At 42.1% G+C, this 17105-nt stretch overlaps 1 protein-coding gene across 2 annotated transcripts; it reads left to right on the top strand.

Annotated features, from left to right (window-relative positions):
* On the top strand, positions 1–15406 carry CRK (CRK proto-oncogene, adaptor protein). Of its 2 annotated transcripts, none has more exons than XM_042879618.1 (3): positions 1–258; positions 6008–6543; positions 12040–15406. In XM_042879618.1, exons 1-3 carry the CDS (start codon positions 15–17, stop codon positions 12175–12177), a joined length of 918 nt encoding a protein of 305 aa, XP_042735552.1. In that variant the 5' UTR covers positions 1–14; the 3' UTR covers positions 12178–15406. The 2 variants fall into 2 exon arrangements, with proteins under 2 accessions (XP_042735552.1, XP_042735553.1); XM_042879619.1 differs by having other exon boundaries at positions 6008–6373; positions 12040–12132.
* Positions 15407–17105: the final 1699 nt, after the last annotated feature.

Genomic DNA, 17105 nt, shown 5'->3' on the forward strand with positions numbered 1-17105 from the left:
GTGGGGCGGCCCCCATGGCCGGGCAGTTCGACTCCGAGGACCGGGGGAGCTGGTACTGGGGGCGGCTGAGCCGGGCCGAGGCGGTGTCGCTGCTGCAGGGGCAGCGCCACGGGACCTTCCTGGTGCGCGACTCGGGCACCATCCCCGGAGACTTCGTACTCTCGGTGTCTGAGAGCTCCCGCGTCTCGCACTACATCGTCAACAGCCTGGGGCCGGCGGGAGGCCGGAGGGCCGGCGGCGAGGGCCCTGGGGCCCCGGGTGAGTGACCCCCAGGGCTGGCGGTGCCCCTCAGCCGCTGCGGGCCCCGCTGAGCGCCGCGTCCCGGGAGCTCCGCTCTCCTCACGGGCGGCGCTGCGTGTCGCGTTGCTCTTTGTAGAGGAGTTGAGGCTCGTCTTGTAGCCTGCACCTGCCTCGCTGCTAAACGTACGTTGGGATAGAGTGCAGCCCGGAGCCGTCACGCGTTTACAGCTTTGTGCGTTCTTTTGTTTTCTTCATAAAGTTGTGAATGTGAATGGTAAAGTGTGGATGCGGTGTGTCAGCTGAGCCTGGAGATGGATCTGTGGAAGGGTCACTTAAAAGGGTGAATTCGGTTGGAGTAGTTTAGCGTTAAGAAGACATGTTGTGAGGCTAAACTTAGTCGTGAATCAGAGAGCTGGGTGGATTAATTAGTGAGAGCTCCTCAGGAGTGTAAAGGTGTTTGTTCCTTTAGATGTAGAATTCAGGGCTCCCCCTCCTACACACACCTTGTGTTGTAAGGGGAGATTTTATGTTATTCCTCATCAACCTCTAATACAAAAACAATGTACTTAAGTTAACCCTTAGAGAGTTGCTTTTATATTGTGGAGGAGAAGACTGTATTGCAGAAAGCAATGATTCTGAATGAACAAGTGTAGCTAAGTGAACAGGAGCCCCCAGCATTGTGTGATCTGTAGATGTGTGGTGAGGAGGTTTAGTTAAACAGCAGCCCTGCTGGGGACGTTGCTGAAGTTGGTGGTGGAGCCACTCCTGTCTGGATATTAACGCTCACAGAACGATGTGGGTGTATTGCTGGCATCTCAGAGAGAAACCACTACAAAGTTTGAAAATCCATGTAATAAAGCTGTGTAATAGGAGATCTAATGAACTTGACAAGGATTGAAGTTGCTACAGAGACAAATAATGGATTTTTTCAAGCTGTGCAGACTGTAGTTGGTGAAGAAGTAATCTGAAAAAAGAACAAATCTGTTGTTGGTGGGTTTGTACCTTTTTACGGTGATCTCTCCTGCCTGGGGTAACATTTAGAATTGGCACATTGGTGAAAGCCTGAAGTCATTGGGTTCATCACAGGAATCTGCTGTAAGGTGCACGCCAGTCACAGAAAGCTCTGCAATGCAGGAGATAAAGGTGGCTGCATTGAAGTGGAAGCAAAGCAGGCAGCGAAGTGGTTTACTACAAGACGTGGTCGGTTCCTCAGCATTTTGTGTCTTATCAAAGCCAAGGTTTATTTTCATAGGTTTGTGAAGGCTTCATGTGTGAAATGTGTGACTGTTACACAAAGCAGAATAAGTTTCCAGGGTGATTTGTAGTGGAATCCATCCTGATAGGATTTAAAAGATGCTGGAGGTGAAAAACACTGAAGTGTGTGTGCCCGCCCTCTTTCTGGGCAGTTGTTTTCTGTAGAGTGGTTCATCTGTGGAAAACCAGTATTCTTTGTGTTGTTGAATGTATAATCCACGTTCCTGTCGGATCACCTCAGTGAATGTAGGTGATCTTAAAGGCTCCTTCCAACCAAAGCCACTCTATGACTGTGAGATGTGCTTGATGTAGTTATCTTCTGTTTTAAACATCCGCTTTAGAAGACCAGCTGCTGTCATCGCTGTGTAGCTGCTCTGGCAGTGGGTTTGATTTGTGTTCAAAAGCTTAATTATTTTTTGGAAGTCCACTTTTTTGTCCCACCTTGATGTTATGAGAATAGGTACTGCTTCACTTTTGCTCCAGAGATATTTCTGTGCTGCAATTCTAGTGGGTTTAGATGAATGTCATGCTGATGCTGTGCTCTTTTCGCCCTCAAACCCAAAGAAAGAAAGAGAGTGTGTGTAGTAAATTGCATTTAGCATCGTTTCTTCAGAAAAAGTAGTAAGGAAAAAGGTTCTTTAAAGGAAGGGATGTGGTATTATTGGTAGAAGATTGAAGATGATTTCAGGTTTGGATGGGGAAGGTAGCACGGTGAAATGAGGTAAATGTTCACATAGAGCTGATTAGGAAAAATGACTTTATGATGTTATTTTTCTCTATGGTATACTTATTTTTTTGCAATTCATTGTTTGGCACATGCACACAACTCACTGAAAAGCCTAGATATGCCTGGTCAGGTTCCTGTGTTGATTTATTGGCTTCAGGCAGTTGAAGTGCACGTGTGATTCGTGACTGCTTGTACACTGCTGTGTGCAGGTGACAGTAGGAACCTAGCTTCAGTACAGAAGGAAATATTTTAACACGTCTTTGCAGTTTGACATACAAGCATAGGGTGAAAATGTCTGATGTGCACTAAAACAAAATGCCTAAAACATCTAAAGACATCTGAAGTGTTTTTTATTGAAAGGCCAGAAACCTCAAATCCATAACATTTTTCTTTGTGACATAGAAAAGTGTGGCGGAGTGGAAGGTGATGTCTTCAGTAAGTATGCATTTTACTAACACGCTTACTGCACTCCATTGAGATTTTTTGAAAGATTCAGTCTGTGCTTCCTGGGCTCATGAAACCAGTGAGCTGGGTTTCACTGTTTTTTAGAGCATTTCTGGGTGCTTGTCTGTTTTGCTCAGTAGTGAGCAGAGAGGCACTGAAGAACAAGGAAAAGAAGGCATCTGAATGAAGGTGGGGGACACAGGCAGAACGTTTTGCCTCTGTAACAGTTGCTCTAGGAGGAAAACTGTCATATGTCAGTGTGATCTCTTCAGGAGAGCCTTGTCTCAGCACCCTGAGCACCAAGAGCAGCCTTTCTTTCCCCAAACATGCTTTTGAAGATGGGGGGTAGGGGCTTACGGAGTGTGTCTAGAGATGAGATTGAAAACCTATATTCCTGTTAAGTCTTCCATGCCCTAAAAAGGAAAGCTTACCAAAGCTTAGGGATAAAGGGAAAACTGCCTAGTGGCACTGACAGAATGGGAGTGCAGAGAGAAATGTGAAACCCTTGAGGGTCTGCTGAAGCTTGAAGCTGCTCTGTGGTTATGCCACCTGCCCACGCTCTCAAGAAGAATATTAGATGTTTTATTTAACACCTCTGTAAATGATCTTTTCCACACTGACACAAAGCCAACCCAGTGTAAAAGTCCTCTGTCAGGAAGGCCCGTGTGTCACAGAGATCAGTCAGGGTCCAGGTTTTACGCTTCCATTAACTGCGGGCTGCTTTGGATTTTAACCCCTTCATCACCCCCCTGGGGGCGGAGGTTTCGCTATCTGTTTCCAAGTGGGTGGAATCACATTAAGTCCTAGCGCAGATGGAGCTAGGATGGAGTAAGTAGGAAGGGTGATCCTCAGCTCTTTCCCTTTCTGATTCTAAGGCGCAGTCTTACAGAGCTGAGCGGTCCTGCAGCCGGAGGTACGAGCTGAGCTGCTGTCCTTCCTTTGGCTCTGCAGAGCTGGGGAGGAGGGAAGAGGATTTCTTCAGTTGTCCAACTTTAATAGGAAGTGACTAAAGTTCCTCTAGAAGTTAGGCTTACCTTTGCACACATTCTGCTTTTCCTGAGAGCCCTCGAAAGATGCAGACAATATGCTGCTAGCACTTGTGCCTTCAAGAAAGCTGTTCCAGGGTTGTGAAGCAAAACAGCTCTGCTTCTGCAGAGAAACAAAAAAAACAGCTCTTTTGCTCTGACTTCCTCATGGTAGATCACGCTTTAGTTTTTCCATTGGCCTACAGGTATGAGAAGTGTTGCAATTCAAACACAAAGCTGAAGAATTCTGAGCCTGAAATCTGTTAATCTTTGAGTTTCATTGTAGCAGGGAATGGCAGGACTTGGAAGCTCCTAATGCATGGAATTATTTCCCTGCTGTGTGACATCACTCAGCTCGTTAACTTTGTAGCTGAACAAGAGTATACACCAAAGACTTAAACTGATGAAGAGATTACCGCCTGCTTGGTAAGGTGTGGTTGTGTTTCCAACCTGTGTTTTCCTAATTGTGACTTTGAACTCTTCAGGCTTGTCGTGGTGTTTTTAGGAACCTTCTCATTAAAGTTTTCCAGGCAGTGACCAAGTTGCTGCCTTTATGTTCTTCAGCAATTTGAATTAAGCTCGTGTCTTTCTTGCTGCAAAGGTCTTGTTTTCCAGACCTCAAATTGCTGTAGCTGCCCTCTGCTTCTAAAACAAAAGAATCAGAATCAGCATGTGGCATTTGGGGCGTGTTCCCTTTGTGCAAATGGTGTCACTTCGTTTTTTCCCTTCGTGGAGCACGTTGAGCTCTGTGATCTTAAAATGTATTTGAAGGGGCTGCGTTCCCTCACTCTTCAATCACGCCAAATGTATTTTGGAAGGCTCATTTCTAGGCTGCAGTGCCCTGATGTCAAGCACTTCCTCACGCACAGGACATCAGTGGACTTTCCTCTTAAGAGTAAGTTTTATGTAGGTATGTTTGGCAGCTGTTTCAGGCTATTAGGTGTTATTTCTAGAGTCCTACTCCTCTTTCTGAGCCAGGTTCACACATCACACTGATATTTACATTAGTTTTCTTATCTCTTGGTGAAGCCAGTGTGATTTTGGTTACTTTGGGGTTTTTTTTTTGTAGTTATTTGAGACTGTTGCTTTTTTTGGCTCATTGCAGCGGGGCTGATTTCTTTTGAAAGCCCTTCAGCTTTTGATGCATCTCAACGTGCATTTTCCTATGGCTTAGTTCTGCTGCTTTGAATTTTTTGTAACCAACTTAACTGACATTTCTGTTCCTTCAGAACTCATTTATTGGCTGCTTGTGTTGATCTTACCAAATCTGTCCTTTCTCTGTTAGAGCCCCTTTTTGCTCTCTTGAAAGACCTTCTTGTAACGTTAGCTTGTCGTGCTGACGGTGCTACTTTGAAGGGAGTTTTGGATCAGCAACAGCCTGAAAAATTCTGCTAGCTTTGTACTCGAGAGCTCATTCTCAGAACTGTTAGATATTCCCTGCAGAGAAGCAGACTTGCAAAGTAAGCATCTCTTTCTTGCTAAGAGTTACTCATTAAAGCATAAATCTTTTCCTCTCCACTGCCCTCCCCCAGCCTTCCACGATTCTTCCCATAACTGATTACACAGTGTATGGTGCATGGTGGAAATGGAACATCATACATGTGTTTTCCCCCAGCTGAGCCTGATGAGCATAAAAATGAAAAGAAAAAAGTGCAGCTCCCAGATTGAAAACTGAAATGGATTATCTGCAATTTGATACTCCTGATGTCTTGAATATGAACATCATCTGCATTTTAATGTATCTGAGATCCGCATTTGCAGCTCAGATTCCATCTGACAAATATGGCACAGAAAATATAAGAATGGAGATTAAAAGAATGAATTATAAGCCTTATGAGAACGTATTGTTGCTTTGCTGTGCTAAGTGTTTTTCTGTGGAGTCTGTGCTGTTAGAAATTATACCAGGACTTTGTTTGCTGTCCAGATTTAGACTTTCAGTGGTGGGAAAGAAATGAATTCTCTGTTCAGTGAAAATTGTGTAGGCTTCTGAGAAGTGCAGATGAACTGAAGGTCCATAAAACATTGCAGGATTCTAGATACTGCTGTCATAATTCAGGAAGTTTGGCAGTGTCAAACAATTTGTTCCATACTTTGGTATCACGAGCACCATCTTTAAACCTCTATCCTCATTAACAATATAATGTTCCCTTAAATTAAAAATACCAAGAAGAGCTGAATATGATAAGTGTTGATCTAAGGATGACCAAAGTCAGTATCAGATTACTTGTCTGTAGAGGTATCGGTCTTCTCAGATGTTTGATTTGCAGTTGTAACTGTTGTTCACTCTCTTTGTTGACGTTTTGCTTTCTCTTTTCAGGGTTGAATCCCACCAGATTTCGAATAGGTGACCAGGAGTTTGATTCTTTGCCATCTTTACTGGAATTCTACAAAATACACTATTTGGACACTACAACCTTGATAGAGCCAGTTTCCCGATCCAGGCAGAATAGCGGCGTCATCCTCAGACAGGAGGAAGTTGAATATGTGCGAGCTCTCTTTGACTTTAATGGAAACGATGACGAAGATCTTCCGTTTAAGAAAGGAGACATACTGAAAATCCGGGATAAACCTGAAGAGCAATGGTGGAATGCAGAAGACAGCGAAGGAAAGAGGGGAATGATACCTGTTCCTTACGTCGAGAAGTGTAGACCTTCCTCTGCTTCAGTATCTACTCTGACTGGAGGTAACCAGGATAGTTCCCACCCACAACCACTGGGTGGGCCGGAGCCAGGGCCCTATGCCCAGCCCAGCATCAACACTCCGCTCCCTAACCTTCAGAATGGCCCTATTTATGCCCGGGTTATCCAGAAGCGAGTCCCTAATGCCTACGACAAGACAGCCTTGGCTTTGGAGGTACATAATGGGCAAAACTCAGAAAGAAGAGATCTGTTCAAGGGATTTCCCTTTCCATCACATTATAATTCTGTAGGAATAAGGAAGGGAAAAAAGCACTGTAACGCTGGTTTTGCATCATGATTGATAAGTTATTGATATAGCTTTAATTTTTTTTAAATAAGTGACTGAAGTCACTTATGGACTAGCTTGATTATAAGCATGCTTAGCTTACTGATCCAGTGTTGTCTCTTGTCACACATCACTAACATAAGTGTTTCCCCATCCACATTTCACTTCTGAAGTCATTATTTTCGGGGGAGGGATTGGGTGCGGCTCATAATGTTGTGTGTCAGAACCTGTGTTCAGTGTTGCGTGCCTCCACCCCAGCCTTTAAAGGTGTGCTGAGTCGTTCTGTCATCCTGTCTGCCTTTTAAGAGCAACCAGTGGAAGCACTGATAGTCGCTTTGAAATTACTCACACTGAGGCAGTAATGATCCTGCGTAGGGGTTTATTTTAATGCCTTGACCTCAAACAGATTGCTTCATTTTTTTAGACTGTGAATCATGAACATATATTATAACTCATTAGGGAGGAAAAGTAGTGACTGATGGAGTATTATTTGTAATAAAGCAATGAGTTTCCCTAAGGTTGATTCACTTCTTGATATGATCAAATATTGATCCATGCTCTTTTTGATATATTTTTTTTTTTCCCCTCTTAAAAAGGAGAATAGTGCTCAATCTCTACACACCAAATAGTTATCCTCCAAGTTACGTTTGAGGAAATTGAGGCCAAGGTATTCTAAGTGGCAGACCTTTGCCTTAGGATGATATGTAAATGATATCCTTTAATCTAGGCTTTCTTTGAGTTAAACGCTCTGGAATTTCCTGATACCTAATTGACTTCCTGTTTATACGACATTTTAAGTACTTGGGGGAAAAAACAGTTTCTGTGCTGAGTCAGAACATCTCTGCACTCTTAATAATTTGTTTAATTTTGTGTGGCATAAAATGCACTGGAATATTTCAGCAATGTGGCGAGCACATGTGCGTGTCTTTAGAACACAATTGGCAAATGCAGCACATTCTACAGATCTGGTGTATAACCTGGGAGAGCTGACATTTTTTCCCCACTGTACATAAAAATTTGCCTAGAGAAGCAGTATATATTCTGAGTTATTGTAAGCTTTGTTGCACTTCTGGATTGAGAGCCAGGATATGGAATGGAGATTTTGGGGTTGAAAAGCATCTGTGTGGAATTCATGCCAACTCAACAAATTCTGGGGAAATAAGCAAAGATTTTAACCTTCCAATTTCTGTAATACCTGAAATGCTGTTTCCTTTCCTCTCTTTCTCACCATCTCACCTAGGCACCTCCTGGAGCTTCAGAGTATTTCTGAGCGTCATGGCATGTTCCAATCAGATTTTCTTAGAGGCATTCTAGATTGCTGTGTATTGTATCAAAATCTTTTGGTTTTCTTTCTGGATTTTGTTTTTAAGCTTTAACTAACCCCAATGTGCTGCCAGTGTTCCTTTAAGCTTAAACTTGTGTCGTTTCCTTTAAAGCAGAGCCCCACCGTGCCAGTCAAATTCTAGTTTGGTAGCATAGAGCAAAATGGTGAGGATGAGGAAAGTGCTGATAATCTGGGCTGCTGTGAGCAAATCTGAGTGAAGGCAGAATTCCTTACCCACTGGCTAACAGCTTGCGAGTGCTGTGGCTGGTTTTCTTATCCTCTTCAATGACCTTCTGTCAAGTGTGTTGTGCTTTTGGAAGGTGTTGTTTCATGGAGGGCATCTCATTGTTCTGAACCACCTCCCTCTGCTGTGGTTTTTTCATGCTATTATGCTGCATAGCAGAAGTGCGCAGGGGCTGGAATGGAGAAGTGCACAGGTTCTGCCCGTTGTGAGGACAGAAATCAGATTCATAGCACCTCTGCCTGTCTGTTAGGGCAGGGATCTTCATGGACCATGTCATCTTACTGGATGCTGGTTGGCAGGTTGGGCCTCTCAGAGAGGATGATGTGCACCCATCCTGCTGTATGCTGTTAGCAGCAGTAGTTCTTTATTCTGTATTTAATGTTGGGAAAACTTACTTGTAAGACTTGAAGCATGTATCCCTGCTTCTAATTGTGCTTCCTTTATGTTACTCTTCATCAAATCACAGTGTTATTGAACTGCTTTCCGTGTCCATACAGGAAAAAGCAGCAGTGTGCTCTTTACCCTTCCCAGTTTTTCTTCATCCTGTCTCTCCAAGTACTGTTTCTCGTTGTCTTTTTTTTCTGTTTTTAACGTTCCCTTTCACTTCATGGTGTTTCTTCATTTATTCAGAGATCTCTTTCTTCAATGGCTTACCAGAAAGCATTATGGAAATCTTTTCAGTCCATTTTTGCCCAAACCTCTTAACTATAAATCTAAATTTGTTTCCTCCAAATGAAAACTCTGTCTTAAATGGGGTGATATTTGTAGGTGGGGTTTGATCCCAGTGTTTGTCCTAAGCAAATAAAATTGTTAACATCAAATGGTTTTGTGGCCCAAACTGCAAACAGAACTATCTGTGCTGTTAGGTTCAAACTAACAAGGGTTTGAAGAGCTTAGAGGAGGATCCAAGCAAATTATGTTCTAACAAAGGCTGTGCTGTGCTGTGGAGGAAGGTTTTAACCCAAGACCACACTTAATTTGCTTGTAAGTGGACCTCTCCAAGAAGTCGTTGGGTATAGTTAAGGGAAGGGAACATCGATTTAGTTAACGACTCTGAGGTCGTTCCACCTTAGTTTGTTTCTCCTCCCCTCAGTAACAGTACAGGACTCTACCATCTTCACATTTCAAGAGAAGCACTTGGAATAAAAAAGTCTTTACATGAAGCTTCATATTTTACTTTGAAGCAGCATTTGAAAATTCGTAAGAGAACTGCTCCAAGTCTGGCTTGATAGCAGAGTGCAGTGCTTTCCTTGGGTTCTGGGCTTGGTGGGATGATGTGCAACAGACTGGTAATAGCGTTAATCAAAGTGAGCAGAATTCAAAGGGAATGCCCTCTTCTGGTGTGAAAATGTGGAAGTTCCAGCAATTGTAATAATGGGTAGCTTTGCTAGAAGTTTCTCTGTGTTGTCTTCATTTTGTAACTTAGTGGAGGCAGAATTGCCCATGCCACACCACTGGAAGTTTTCATGCAGTTCTGCTAAGCACAGTGGGCACATTGCATCACTGTTAATACGTTACCATAGGTAAGTAGTGTGGATAGAATGAGACTTGGTCTGTGGTCCACAGAACATAGGAGAACGGCTCCCATAATAAACATAGAAGTGTTTCCAACTTCAGTAAGGATGGAAAAGGGAAAATTACAGGTAGGAAGGAAGTCTGAGAGAGCAGATGAGAGCAGTGCATGCGCATTTAGCTATTTAAATATTACTTTGTTGTAAATAAAAACAACTGAAGTAAGATTATCCAGGATCTAGTAAGGATACAATTCTAGCTTGAACAAATACAATAGAGAAGCACAGATGACTACAAGTGTCTCTTTAATTGCAGATTCCATCAGGATAAGTCGGGCTGTTCAGTTAGACAGGAGGACGTGCTTTTCTCATTCATATTGGTTTGGAGGCCATACGCTTTGCTGTTGAAGCACTGTGTCCAGATCTGAAGTAATTTAGTGTGTGTAGGATAGTGTTCTTGTAATGGTTATTGTTAGGAAAGAAAATTTTTTTTGCTTCTACTATAGTCACATTTAATTTTTTCCCTATTAAATTGTAGCTTTCTATTGTTTTGGTCAACTGAGTATTTTTTTATTGCTACAGCCCCCCAGTGATTATTAGCAGTAGGAAAGTGATACACACTGCGTGATTAAATTCCTAAAGAGCTGAAGCTAGCATACAGAAGTCATGGAAAGCTTCCTTTTTGCCTCTAGCAAATACATAAGAGGATTTTCTTCAGAATACGGTTCATGAAAATGTCTATGCTAATTACTACAAAGGGAAAGAAAACAAAGCTGCAGCAAGAGTCCCCTGTGTGCCTCTCATTACCAGATAAGTAATCATCAGAGTTATGGGAAGCTTAATTAAATGTCCATGCAGTGTTTTAAATGTACGCACTGTTAAAAGCTGCTTTGGCAAGAGATTGCAAGGGATTAGAACTTGTACAGTTAACAGAGACTACTAGCATCTGAAATTGCTTTCCTTATTCTTCGTTCACTGCCTGGGAAGTGAGAATAATGAGCTTCTGCTTTGGATGAATTGGGCACAGTGCTGAGCACGTACATAACTGTATACTCAGTGACTTTCTGGGTTAAATGCAGTAAGACACTGCAGCTGTGCCTTGAGAGCTTATTTACAGCATTAGTGAAAGAAAATAGAGTATATCTGTCCCCAAAGCATTTTCTGTCTGTGACACAGAAAAATTCTGAAGATTGCTGTGTTCCTTATAAGTAAGATTACTGATAAAACTGTACACAGAGGGGTAGAAGTGGGCAGGCAGCTTTTCGATGTCACACGTCTTTCACTGAGTTTGTAAATCACTGTACAAGTTCTAGTTCACATATCCTTTAAGATGCAGAGGAGTTGGGCACTGAGCAGGCCTAGAGTTGTGGCCCTGCTTGGAACTGCATAGCTATGGAACGACACACAAAGTCAGCCTTGGGAAAATATCTGCTGTGCAGTTTTTTTGACCTTGTCAAAGGAAGGCAATTCTTCTAGATTTAATTGGTTATGAATTATGCTGGAGATCTGAGGATGAGATGCATTACTGTGCTTGTAGTCAGTGCAGTACGTAGAACTGGATGCTTTTAAACACAGCACGTTGTTTTGTTGGGCCACAATAACTATTATTTTTCTAGTTGAACATTTTGGGTATAAAAGGAGGAGGGCATCAATTGTCTTCACTGTACCCATGGAGTTTATTTGAGGAATCTGTGGACAAAAGACTGAAAGATCATCTGGCCTTGCCTGTGGTAATGGCTTGATCTGAATGCACAGAGAGTAAGAGCAGTGCAGTGTTAAGGCAGCACTTCTCCAAACATTCTCCTACTGCTTTATAATCTGTGACTCTGCAAACGCAGCCCCCAGTTATCCCAAACTCCTTCAGTGCTACGTGGAGAGCACTTGGAGGAATTTCAGCATTAAGGAGCCATTTAGTTTGTAGATGTTTCCTTCATCCACCTGCATTCCCTCACTCCCTTCTCTTGCGGGGCTGTTGATGCAGTACAGCAGAGCACAAACCTCGGTCAGTTCAGCCACATCCAGTTACTGTGATAGCAGCTGATGTCAGGGCCCAGATGTGCTCTGAAAGTTTGGTCTTGATTGCAGACTAAGGGGTAGTTCTCACCTAGCCTAGCTAGTTTCTTTCTATATGTTCTTCATGAATGAGAAACATGAGGTGGTAGGCTGGTGCATCAAAAATGGTTAAGACTGAAACTGCTTTGATAGAATTATCTGTGGTACACTTGATGTGACACCGAGGGGGAGGAGCAGCAGCTCATCCTGTGCGTGCGTGTGAATTATAACTTTCCTTATTCCTTCCCCTGCAGGTCGGTGAGCTGGTAAAGGTCACAAAGATTAACATGAGTGGTCAGTGGGAAGGAGAATGTAATGGCAAACGTGGTCACTTTCCATTCACACATGTCCGCCTGCTGGATCAACAGAATCCTGATGAGGACTTCAGCTGAGTGTGGCTCAACAGTTGCGCTTGCAGATGGGAACAATCTCAACTTGTTTTTATTGCAGATGCCATCCAGACTGTGTTCTGACAGAGGCTGAAAGCGGTATTGCTTGTATAAGCATTCTGATAACCTGCAAACCCCTGGGACTGAACACCACCATTCCTTAATCAAGGGTCACGTAATTCAGGGTACGACAGTAGATAAGTTGTGTGTCAAGTGGCAGAACTAGTACATGATTATAGGTTGTAATGCCTGCTTATGTCCATGTGCACAGCAGACTGGACCTTGCCAGGAGCATCAGCTGGAGAGAGCAGTAACAGAGACGTTAGGACAGCATTTACAGCTCTCTCCAGTCCTTTTCTTTATGTTGCTTCTTCCTCAGGCAATGAACATCAACCTTAGACAATTCAATGTATAGATAGTTTGTTTGGGTTGGTTTTTTATTCCCCACAAATTTATCCTGGAGCTTTCTCCATTTTATTTTTTCCATCCTGAATTCTCTGTCCTAGAAATGCTGTGTAGTACTTTGCATGGTGAGTTAACTATGCACAGTACAGATATTTTAGAGCACACTGGGGACAGCCTTATGATTTACAAATACATACCATTTTAATGGTAAATGACAGAACAAATCAACCTCAGAATTCTGGACGCTGGTGGACACTAGATTGATTTACTCAGTACTGTTGATGCTTCAGACATAGCAGCTAATTTTAATTTAAATTTTCTATTAACACGCCAGTAACTCTTTATCCACAAATAGAAGGCTTATTGAAGTGTAAACGTCCATACCAGTGCTGAAAAATAAATGTGTAAAAGCACTTTAAGGCATAGCTTTAAAGCAGCGTTTGATTCACTAAATGTACTAAAACGTTTACACTGCTTTGAGAAAAAGATAAATTCCATAGGGCCAGTCTAACTAGTCTAGAACTGTTCAATAGCCGTATGCATTACAGTACAAATCACTGTCAAAAGTGGTGAACTGACAAAGCAAATACTACTTCTATTTTGAAATCACTCTGGGGACTCCTCTGGCTTAATTCTCATCTGTAAAATATTTGATAGTGAATTCATGAGGATTTTATTTTTAATAAACTAATGGAAAATACTTGTGTGCTTCTGGATTGATTTTCAAAAGGAGTAATAGAGTCACTCTGGCTTCATAGCTCACAATGCAAATCAATGCGTTGGATAGTTGGTATTATGCACTGCTTGTTGGTTTTGTTTGTTGTTTTCTAAGCCTGTTCATGTTAATTATCTGGTTTTCTCTAACATAAATCAGAATGGATTCAGTAAGTTTTGTAAACTGCAATTAAACACTGAAGTAACGAACCCTTGTCTGTACCCTGGATTGCTTTCCAAATACAGCACTCAAGTGACCAAGCAAACAAATTCTCTAACTTTGACTAGGTTATAACCCACACAGAACAGCTGTTTCTATATAGTATCAAACTGAAGATGTTGATGTGGTTGATACAAACCGTGCCAGGCTAGAATGTCTCACTGGCTGTAGATGCTGTGAGGGCCGGTTTTCCCACTGCAAATGCCATTGCTGCAAGGCACCGACCCAGCAGACAGAATACTGGTAACACTTTACCTCAGAACTGTGTAACATGCTGGAAACGTTAATATTTGTTATATTTAAGTACTAGTTGCTTTCCTTCAGAACTAATTCATTAGCAGGTCTAATTTTCAGGTAACGGGCACCCGATAATTCTGTAAATGAATGCCAATGTACATTAATCGTACTTTTCTATCACCAATCCCTTAAGCAGTACTAAAGATTATTAGCAAACTGATAGTTGTTATAACAGCAACCCAAGAATAACAGTAAGGAAGGAATTGCAGAGCTGTTCCAGCTTGGATGGTTCTTCTGGGCAGGGTGATCTGCTGCTCTGATTGAGAGATCACTTCTAGCTCTGTACTCAGTCTCCACTGAGGAAACAAATTCAGAACCTAACTCAAGGGCCAGGAACAAATTGGTGTATTTAAGGCTAAGCTGTATTTTTCCTCTGGTCTTACTGCTTGTTGCCACTGATTTTTCACTAGCTGCATTCTAATGCAGGCGTAACACTGAGTCTATCAGTTGCCCATATATGCTAATACTTCAGGTTTTACAGAAGCAGCACAACAAACTGTTCTTAGAGTGACACAGTTTGTTCTGAAGCATTTTTTTTCCAGTTGCAGTTAATTGAAGTCCATACGTTTATACCTTTCCAGTCAGCAGTTATTTTAAGAGAGCAAAATAACTTTTTTTTTTCCTGAAAGGAATTTTATTATGCAAACCTTGCCTTTTTAATATGAAAGACATAAATGGAGTTGTTGACTAGCAAATACCCTGCAGAGTTTGTAGATGTGTTTTTGTGAAGACTGTATAAATTGCAAATATTTGTACACTTTGAGAGAGCAAAAAAGAAAGTAGAGGAGTCTTAATAGCTGCTGTTGCACTAGAATCTTACGTTCTTGTCAAGCAGTTTTTCTTAATCAACCAATACATCCATGCAGCTGTTTTCCACTGTTCAGTTCTAAGCTGAAATGCGAGTTTTTTTCATAGGTGATAGAAATTAATGTTTGCGTTTGTGCAAAATAGACATTTCAACTGACCGAGCTCTTTTAAAGGAAAATAGCTAGACCATACGTTCATGATCATGTAGATTAAACCCTCTGTGGCCTTTGTTTACCCTCTTCTGTTTGTTCTCTCCCTCTTCCCAGTGCGTGCAAAGAATCATTGCGAAGACGTTGGTCACAATCTTTTGTCTGGCTGTGGTTTTGCTCTGTTGTGCATAGGCAGGTGTTAGAACTAGAATAATAACTTCTAGAAATACACCGTGAAAGCAGAATGCTCAATTACACTGTGTTCTTCTGGTGCATTTACACATTCTATCACACTAAAAGTACAACTGGCTGCTATGTTTTTTTAATATAGATTTCATTTTGGTAAACCCCAGCCTTTTTACTAATATTTGACCTGGTTAAATCTTGTTAATCTGTTTGAATTGTATTTGTTAATAATGCAAATATTTCTAATCATCTTAGGAATAAAACACTTCATTTTTGTTAATGGTTTTGGGGAAGGATTCTAACCAAACCAGTTTGAAGAGAAATATGAACATGTGCCATTGTATTATAACACTATCCACTTTCTTGACAGTTAAAAGTCTTTTTTTTAATTATTTTTTGTAGCATGTAATGTATATGTTCATAGTATGTGAAGTAAATAAAAGTATAGCCAAAACTTTGGCTTGGTGTCATTCTCAATCAGCTGTCATTGTAATACCTGTGTTGAAGAGTATAGAAACAGAAGTGCTGTTAAGTCTGCTTTTAATTAATCACGCTTATATTAAAACAATTAAACCTAACACCTGCAGAAGAAAGACAAGATGACTAAAATAAGTTATCAACCAGAAAATATCACAGCCTTTTTCAAGCAAGGTGAATGTCTGTGACTATCTGAGTTCCTTAAGTCCGGGGGGAGGGCAAAAAGTATTCTCACTGCAGAAGGACTCATGAAGAAAGTAAAAATGAGATTTGTCAGTTATTAGTCTCACTTCTGACTAGAGGGATGCATTGGAAAATAGTTTGGGGATTCTTTAGATGACTTAAATCAAAATTCCCCCAAACATTTGGCCTTCTGGAGGTGCTCTTTAGCTCACAAGGCCCTTGCTGCATAGAATAGGCCATATTTTATACACCCAATTAAAACACTGTTTACTGTACTGTGTGTTGGTTCTGGGAATATGCAGGGAGGAGTCTTGATGGTCAGTAATCTTTCTTGCTGGTAAGTTCAACAATGGCATTTGTTTTCTTTCACTACATCACAAAGCACTCCGCATTTTAGTTCACTGGTATTCAGTTGGCAAGTTACTACACATAACTTTCTTCATCAGTACTTGTGGTGGAGTCCCCACGTGGGACTTTGCATTTAACTATACTGAGATGCCAGTTTTCCTGTCGTGCCTCCGCACAACAACCCCATCAGCCTCATATAATAAATTTCCACAGGCAGAAGAAGCACTGCCCTCAGCTTTACTCCTTGCTCACCTACCTCAGTGTTGGTATTTGCAAATCTCTGTGGCTTTGTCGTGCAGGATTTATGCAGAGAACTGTTGCTGCTCCTTGCAGTGGTGATTTTCTGTCGCAGTCCAATCGATTGGTGTAAACATGGTGGGTGCAAAGGACGAAGTGAGGATTGCATCAGGAAATCGAGGATCACGTAAAGTCTCGACACTGAGGCAAATCTAATTTATTGTGCGCAGTCCCACACAGAACTAAGCCTTAGCTGCTGAGAAAATAGGCTTTTTAGGTTAAGATGTATGAAGTGCAGAGGTGATTTGAAGTTGTACAATGTTACACAAATGCACGGTGACTGAATACTGCTGGGATTTTTCAGATGCCTACCAGAATCCTTGGTAACTGCTGTGTCCTTATGGACAAGTAAGAGGTAAAGCTCTATCATGATTCCTAGTTTCAACAAAATCTGCATTTTCTGGTCATATTTCCTTCAGATTGGAAATAGTTTTTGTGTTCATTTTTCTTTTTTTTCTTCCTGAACTTGATGCCTAATTTTCAGCTGAGTCCAGACACGTTAATATCTTTGTGCTTTCCTGTATGGAATTCTGATCAAATAATTCTGAGAACTGAACAATAGTTGGGCTCCAAAAGGTGGGAACAGACCGTTTCTGGGCATTCTTATACCCAGAACACATCAGAACACACACACACCCGGCCGTTGCTCCCGGCTCTCCCTCACGCGAGCAGGGCTCCCTGCCAGCCCCTCAGCCCCAGCTGCTCCGCACCTCTCGGCTGCCGTCCCACGGCCGCCGCTCTGGAGCAAATGGCCGCGCTCCCAACACCGGCCCCACCGCCTCCCGCCCGTTGCTAAGGAGCCGCCGTTGCCATGGGAAGCCGGAGGGCGCATGCGCGCGGTTGTGGAA

The sequence above is a fragment of the Lagopus leucura genome, unplaced genomic scaffold (genome assembly GCF_019238085.1).
Source record: "Lagopus leucura isolate 7727_CA_CO unplaced genomic scaffold, USGS_WTPT01 Super-Scaffold_100024, whole genome shotgun sequence".
In the NCBI taxonomy this organism is placed as follows: domain Eukaryota; kingdom Metazoa; phylum Chordata; class Aves; order Galliformes; family Phasianidae; genus Lagopus; species Lagopus leucura.

What these genes read in the sequence shown, in the direction of transcription:
- CRK (XM_042879618.1), top strand. Translation starts at nt 15, where the DNA reads ATGGCCGGGCAGTTCGACTCCGAGGACCGGGGGAGCTGGTACTGGGGG. An exon ending in CGAGGGCCCTGGGGCCCCGG is followed by an intron (nt 259 to 6,007) that starts GTGAGTGACCCC and finishes TTCTCTTTTCAG; the next exon opens with GGTTGAATCCCACCAGATTT. An exon ending in AGACAGCCTTGGCTTTGGAG is followed by an intron (nt 6,544 to 12,039) that starts GTACATAATGGG and finishes CTTCCCCTGCAG; the next exon opens with GTCGGTGAGCTGGTAAAGGT.